General features: G+C 52.7%; 1 protein-coding gene across 3 annotated transcripts in view; it reads left to right on the top strand.

Moving 5' to 3' along the window:
• The first annotated feature begins 705 nt into the window (after positions 1-705).
• The window catches only part of PRIMA1 (proline rich membrane anchor 1), a 68511-nt gene continuing 61779 nt past the window's right edge, over positions 706-7437 (top strand). For 2 of the 3 annotated variants that reach the window (XM_054447508.2, XM_063652031.1), the window contains exons 1-2: positions 706-1062; positions 1880-2003. In XM_054447508.2, coding sequence (XP_054303483.1) covers positions 1911-2003 — 93 coding nt within the window. In that variant the 5' untranslated portion in view covers positions 706-1062; positions 1880-1910. Of the gene's footprint in view, positions 1063-1155; positions 1218-1879; positions 2004-7437 lie in introns of those variants that run through there. The other variant, XM_063652030.1, reaches the window with a different exon arrangement.

Below are 7437 nucleotides of genomic sequence, written 5' to 3'. Positions count from 1 at the left end.
GCTGCTAGGAACAGCTTGTCTGAAAGAGATGTAACCAGGCTACTTCCCGAAGAACCGACTTGTTGATAACCTTGCCTCAAACAGAGGAGTTTGCAGATGGTTGAGGAAAAGCAGTGGTAGAAATGTTCTCCCCAGGGCCGTCACAACTCCTTCCCAGCCGCAGCCCAGTGTTGCAAGAGTTTCTGCTGCTGGGACTACAAAGGAGACGACAAGGCCCATGGCCGGGAGAGGGGCGGCCTGCACCTTTCAGCCCGGGCGCCCGGGAGAGCCTGCGGGGAGTGCGGCGGGGAGAGTCCTCAAGGATGGAGAGCAAAAAAGGGTCTCAAGTCAGTCCTCGCCACCTTTCCGCAGCCTCGGGAGAGGCTTGGGGAAGCGCAGGCAAGGGCAAAAACCCCATGGAAGTGGGAATCCTCGGCCTCCAGGGTGAATAAATAATTAAGCGCCCAATACACAATAGCCTCGCTAGATGGAGACGAGGAATCACTGCAGCGGCGCTGGCGGCGGCGGCGGCGGAGGGGGAAGCGCGGGCGGGAGCGCAGCCCCGGGCGGGAGGCGGGAGAGGCTCTGGCTCGGCTCACGTCTGTTTTCCTTTTTCGTGCATTATTTATTTCGCCTCCACCCACGGCTTTGCTGCCCCAGCGGGAGCTCCCTGCCGGCGCCTCCAGCTGCTGCCTCTCGCGGGCCGGCGTGAGGGTAGCAGAGAGCTCGGGCACCCCACTGCCCCGGGCAGCCGCGCGGCGCCACCAGGAAAGGCGGGGAGCCAACGCGGTCCCGGGGAGGGCTCGCGCGGCCGGCTCCAGGAGGCTTGGAGGAGACTTTCCCCTCCCTCTGCCTCCGCCTCGGCGGCCAGCCCGGGCCCTGGGAGCGGGGTGCCGCCCCTCCCGCCCCGCGCGCGGCTAGGCGCAGTCCGGAGCCACCGCGCCCTGCGCCCCGTGCGAGGACGCCGCTCCTGGTCCTCTGCTCAGCGGCCCGGGAGGCCCAACCGGCGCGCAAACTTTTGCTCCAGCGCCGGGCGCTCCTCCCCGGCATGTGAAGCCCCCGGGCGCCCGCGCAGCCGCCAAGGTGAGGACCGAGGCCCCGCCTAGAGGGCGGGGGACTGGGGAGGCGGCTGGCTTTAAATGGGGGCTGTCCGGCGGCTGGGAAACAGAGCCGCCGCGGGGGTAACGCGGACCTCTTTCCCCCGAGCCAAGGATCGGCTGGGGCCGCCGCCAGGCAAGGTAGCGTGAGGCGTTGGAAGGGTGCGGGCGGAGATGGAGGCGTGGGGGAACCCACGCCCGGGAGCGGGAGATCGGGGCTGGGCGGAGGCGTGCAAAGGGGCAGCGCACGGAGGTGCCTATGTTGCAGTGTGCGCAATGAGGCCGGCAGGGCAGTGAGGGTGCCCGCAGCGTAAGATTTCTTGGGGCCGTGCATGCACGGTCAGCGAGGGTGCAGGCAGGAGTCGGTGGGTGCGCACGGGGATCAGTGGGTGTGCACGGCTGTTTCTGTGGGTGTGCGCGCAGGTGAGTAGTGCCCGCCGGGTTTGAAGTGTGCTCACAGTGAGAGTGAGTTGTATGGGGGTTAACGGGGCGCAGTAAGTGTGCTTGGCTGTTTCTGGAGGTGTGCATGGGGCCAAGGTATGCACGCAGTATTCTGGAGCTGGGCGCGGAGCTAAAGTGTACACGCGGGGTTCTGGGGATGTGCATGAGAAAAGAGTGTGAATTCTGGGATTCACGAAGAGTCAGTGAAGGTGTAGGCTGGAGTGTAAGTGCAGGCTTGGTTTACTAGGGTGCCCCTGGGTGCGGGGCGTGCCCGTCCGACCCGGGCTGGGAGGTGTGTTGGTGCGCGGCGGCGAAAGTGCCTGCGCGGTGTCAGCCTGACCCGAGCCTTGCTCTCCTGACAGTTCGCCCCAGGAGCGGGCGCCGCTGGCCGAGATGCTCCTCCGGGACTTGGTGCTGCGCCGTGGCTGCTGCTGGTCCTCGCTGCTGCTGCACTGCGCGCTCCACCCGCTCTGGGGCTTCGTGCAGGTGAGACGCGCCGGCTGCGCACTGGCTGGGAGGGCCTTCTGGGTGAGGGGCGAGCTGTCCCTTCCCTCCTGAGACCCTGGCTTCTTGCAGCCACCCCACTGATTGGTTCTCGGAAGAGCTTGGGAAAAGAAAAGCTGCTACGGTCCCCTATACCCTACCCCTGAAAAGATAGGAAACTCCAAAGAGAGGCTTCGATTGTGGCCTAAAGCCTGCAGGACCGGGCTGGCCTTGGAATGGAAAGGGGCTCAGAGAATACCTTCCGATGATAACATTCTAGGGCAGAAATTCAGCAAAGAAGCAAACTTACAAAGAAAAATGATCCCAAGGATAGATATTATTTCTTTCCCACCAGAACCACTGATGAACTTCAAATTAGCTTTCTTAAACTGGTTTTCAACACGGAAGGCAGCCGTGTTTCTTGTAGGTATCAGAGTTGAGGATGTAGACAGATAATGCGTGGTGGCCCATCTGTCAGGACTGCCCAGGGTTGAATCTCTCACCCTGGGTCCCTTAAATCCGAGGGCAGAGGCCAGGCAGCCACTAACTGGAGTTACCTCTTAGGGTCAGAGAGGGGGTTCAATGGGGTGGTCCCTAGTCCCCCCCAGAATGTGCATGGTCACTGGTGACATGGTGACAAGGTGGACTTTGACGTCAGCTGCGAAATTTGAGCTTCAGCTCCGTCCCTCACCAGCTGGGAGGCTTTAGGCAACCCACTTACCCTCTCTGAGAGTTAGTTTCTTCTTCCTGACTGTACTGTTATAAGTACTTGATGAGATAAATGCATGTAAGGATTACTAAGTGCAGTGCCAGGTCCATGATGAAACTAACCGGTAGTGGTTGCTGCCATTGTTGACAGGAGTAATAGTAATGCCGTTCTTCTGCCTGGCTGACCAGGTACTCTGTTGATCACTGCGTGGTCTGTTTGACATTTTTTCTGCAGGCTCTGGAGGACATTTTCATTGTTTTGGGCATTGAGGATCCACTCTGGGGTATTTGTAGCCTCATGTTCTCCTGATGGCATTTTGGGGTTTGGGGACCATTCACATGGTTGCTCTGTACTAGTAGGGGTGACAGACCAAGAAAAAAAGGGATGGGGGCAAGACCACTTGCCAGTCTACCACGGTCCATGAGCTGCCCCAAATGATGGGGCCCTGCCGAGAGCTTGCTCAGTCAGTCCTGCCTGGATGATGGCCTGGGTGACTGCCCATCGAGAGCCAGGGTCAGACGCTGCTCAGCACCCCCCACTCCCAGGCCCCATCTTCTGCTCTCTTCTCTGGCTTGCCTCCATCTCACTCACAATTCTTGTCCTTTTGGAATTGACAGCTTTGTCTAACGTGTGAAACAGCAGTTATTAAACTCAGCTGTGCCTCCTCAGGAAACATGATTTTGTCACTTCTAAACACTTCAGTGGCTTGGGACCAGCTTCCCTTGTTCAACTTTTAGCTGAACCTCAGATATTGAGTTCACTTAGTTTTTAGATTCATTTGTTTACAGTTTTCTCTCTTCCATAAGACACCTTCAGCTGGGGTGGGAAGCAACATAGTGAGGTTGTCAGTCTCCAAGACTAGAATTCTACTGTGTGAGCTAGTAGGATCTAAACAGAAGACCCACAAGCACCCTGCACTCCTCCCAGAAGAAATAATTTTGTGAAAGCAGTTCAGTTTTTTAAGTGTCCTTCAGCCAGGCAGTACTTACACAAGCAAGTGTGTGTGTGTGTGTGTGTGTGTGTGCAGGGGTGTGTGTGTGTGGGTGTGTGGGTGTATTTCAGATGCTCTTACTCAATACAAATCAATTTTCATAAAAATCAATTTAAAAAGGAACCCTCCAGACAAGTAGAATGGGTAAAATCTTGGCTTGAGGCTCTGGAAAAATTAATTTACAAATGATAGGGACAGAGAAATCAAGGGAAAGGGGTTTTGGAATGAATGGATCTGGCTTTAAGCAAAAGAGCTAAATCCAAGGGAACGTAGGAGAGAAGAGGAAAAATGGAAATGCACGAAGCCATGTGTTTCTCTTTAAGTGGGGAAAATAAAATCTGTCATGTCATAGGAGTTTCTCTAATCTGGAAAGCAAACTCAAGAGCTATCTGCCCTTCCATGAGCATTTTGCCAGAAGAACATTAGGAAGGACAAGGCCAACATAACAAAGTCCTGTGATTAATGGGATCGTCGATGAGGCAAGAGACCTGGGGTCCCCCAAAGCACCAGGTTCTTACCTTGCAATCAGCCTTAAGCCTCTGGCTGCTGTTAGTTGATAAGAAACTTAATCATTAAAGTCAGACGACATTTAAATTGCCAGAAAGGTTGGTGGGAGCATTCCTTAGCCTTTCCCCCTGTTCTTTTGTGTGTCTGGAATTGAGATTTTGAGCTTTTGTGATTTAGGGTTCTTCTAAGTTCACTTCCAGATGATTCTTTTTTTTTTTTTTTTTTGCAAGGGAAAAGGATGACAGGCTGGCAAATTTATTAGGTGTGACAGGAGTGTGTCTCATCAAGTTACCGTGGTGCTGGCCTGTCTCCATGAAAGATGCCAGAAGCCATCATCTTTGTGGCTGCCCTCCTAAAGCAATAGTTAGAGAGACAGCCTCTTATCTGGCCTTATGGGTCTCTGTGTGCTGATGAGGAGCCACCCCAGACCCAAGTGATGTTGAACCCCTTCTGTGGTTAGTCTCTGCAGCTTTGATGATTCATTCGGCAGCATTTATTGGGCACCTACTGTATGCCAGGCCCTTTGTTAAGTGCAAGGGGCTTAGTGGCCTCTTCCCTCGTGGCACTGATAGTTTGACAATGTAGAGCTAATTAAACAAGTAATTATCATCAAGAGAGCTCAGCAAGAGCAAACAGTTTGGACCCGGGGCAAGAATCATAGAAGCCTCAAGGGTGTGGTGCTTCAGCTGAGACATGAAGGATGAGAAGTTAGGATGCAAATGAGGGTGAGGTGTCCAGGCAGAGGGAACAGCCCAAGGCCAGAGGAGAGAGGGACTTTGGAAGACCCAGGGGAAAGAAGCACCAGGTAAGGCCACCCTTGTAAGCCACTAACATAGTGTCCTGAAGTTTGGACTTGATCCTGAGGGCTATGGATGTCGTTTTAAGTAAAGGATTTTAAGTAACAGATGACACAATCTCAGGTTGGTATTTTAGAAATCTCAGTCCAGGCTGGTTGCAGTGGCTCACACCTGTAATCCCAATACTTTGGGCGGCCAAGGCAGGGGGATTGCTTGAGCCCAGGAATTCGACACCAGCCTGGACGACATAGCGAAACCATGTCTCAAAAAAAGAGAGAGAGAGAGAAATCTCAGTCCAATTCCTGCATGAAGGATGGATGCAGGGAGGAGGTAAGGCAGGGGCAAAGAGGTAGGTAAGAGGAGGGTGGCCAGATTTAGCAAATAAAATACAGGACATCCAGTTAACTTTTAATTTCAAATGAACTACAAATTGTTTTTCTAGCATCTCTCCCATATAATATTGGGGATATACTTTAAAATCATTTGTTGTTTATCTGAAATTCAGATGTAATAGGGTGTCTTATATTTTATCTGGCAACCCTAGATGAGAGGCAGGTACTGCCCACTGGAGACCTGATGGTGGCCTGGTTCAGGTGGCAGCAAAGGAAACAGAGGAGTAGATGGATTCAAGAATGATTTAGGAGGCAACGTCTGCTGGACCCAAAACTGCACTGATTGGCCAGGAGTAGGACAGTGGTAGGACACTGATTGGCCCGGAGTAGGACGGTGGTAGGACACTGATTGGCCAGGAGTAGGACGGTGGTAGGACACTGATTGGCCAGGAGCAGGATGGTGGTTGGAGAAGAGGGAACTGATGCGGGAACACTGTGTCCCTCAGACCTCTGCTACAGGTACCAAATCCAGGAGACTCCAGGACATACCTGTGCCTCAGCCCACTCTCAAGACTACAGCATTTACAGGATTCTGGCTGCAGAATAGGGCCTGGAAGGCAGATGGTGGTGAAACGGGAATAAGCAGTGGTCCCAGGAAGTACTGATACCAGCCTGCGTTCTGTGGGCTTTAGGCAAGTCACTAACCTTTCTGGGCCTCTGCTCTTTCTTAACGAAGTCCAGCTAAGAGCATGTTACTTCAGGGGAAAGTTCCTTCTCCTTTTGAAATTCCCCAGGATAGAAACCAAACGCCAGGTGTTGAGACAAGCTTCAGACACCCGAGGCTTCCTCTCTATTGGTCTAAATACGACACTGCCAATCAACAGAAACTCCAAGTGGAACCAGCACTGGGGAATGGGACAGATCCTGTGTTTCTCCACTGGTGGGCTTTGCACCTTTTCACTGAGCTCCAACTGAATGCTGGGGCTTGGGCAACTTTGGTACATCATTTAGCTTCGCTGAGCCTTCAGGCCACCTGTTAAGAGTGGATAATATCACCTATCTCTCCCGGTTATGCCCAGGGCAAAATGGGAGCATGAACCCATGACGGACACATAGTAGGGCTCAGAAAATCATGATTATTCAGGATTAATAAAGTACTCATCTACCTGCCCGCCCTAAGACACGCACAACTTAATGTAGAGAAACACACATTACAAAATAGCACGGAAATGTCCCAGACAGAAGTGTTTGCAGAATAAAGCAGCAGCACTGAGCAGGTGAGTCTAATTTGGGGTGAGGGAGGGTTTAGGATGGTTTTGCCCAAGAAGGAGGACTGCTTGAGCCCAGAAATTTGAGACCAGTCTGGTCAACATAGCGAAACCCTGTCTCAAAAAAAGGGGAGAGAGAAATCTCAGTCCTGTTCTTGCATGAACACCCAAGAAGGCTGTTCAAGAGATGGGTTTGAAGGATGCAGAGAGGCTAGCAAGTGGATGTGGGGTCTGAGTAACCCAGAGTCGAGGCAGGCTCAGACGCCACAGGCTTGGACTGGACCAAACTATCAGGACACTGCAGTGGGGGCTTAGCCATCAGGCATAAGGACGGACCAAACGTGATCCTTTTGTGAGAACAGTTGGCTAAGCAATTGTGCCTGCTCACATTTCAGAGAGGCCCTTATATAAGAGACTGAGAACCATTGATTTTTTTTGTTTTGTTTTGTTTTGAAACAGGTTCTCGCTCTGTTGCCCAGGCTGGAGTGTGGTGCACTGTAATAGCTCACTGCAGCTTCAACCTCCTGGGCTTAAGCAATCCTCCCACCTCAGCCTCTGGAGTAGCTGGGTCTATAGGTGTGTGCCACCATGGCCAGCTAATCAAAAAAAAAAATTGTAGAGATGAGGTCTCACTCTATTGCCCAGGCTGATGTTGAACCCCTGGGCTCAAATGATCCGCCCGCCTCAGTCTCCCAAAGTGTTGGGATTACCGGTGTCAGCCTCCGCACCTGGCCAGAGCTATCAATTTTATGTATGTATGTATGTATGTATGTATGTATGTATGTATGTATGTATTTTTGAGACAGAGTCTTGCTCTGTTGCCCAGGCTGGAG

Source organism: Pongo pygmaeus, chromosome 15, assembly GCF_028885625.2.
Source record: "Pongo pygmaeus isolate AG05252 chromosome 15, NHGRI_mPonPyg2-v2.0_pri, whole genome shotgun sequence".
NCBI classification, from domain to species: Eukaryota; Metazoa; Chordata; class Mammalia; order Primates; family Hominidae; genus Pongo; species Pongo pygmaeus.
This window is presented reverse-complemented; position numbering and strand designations above follow the sequence as displayed.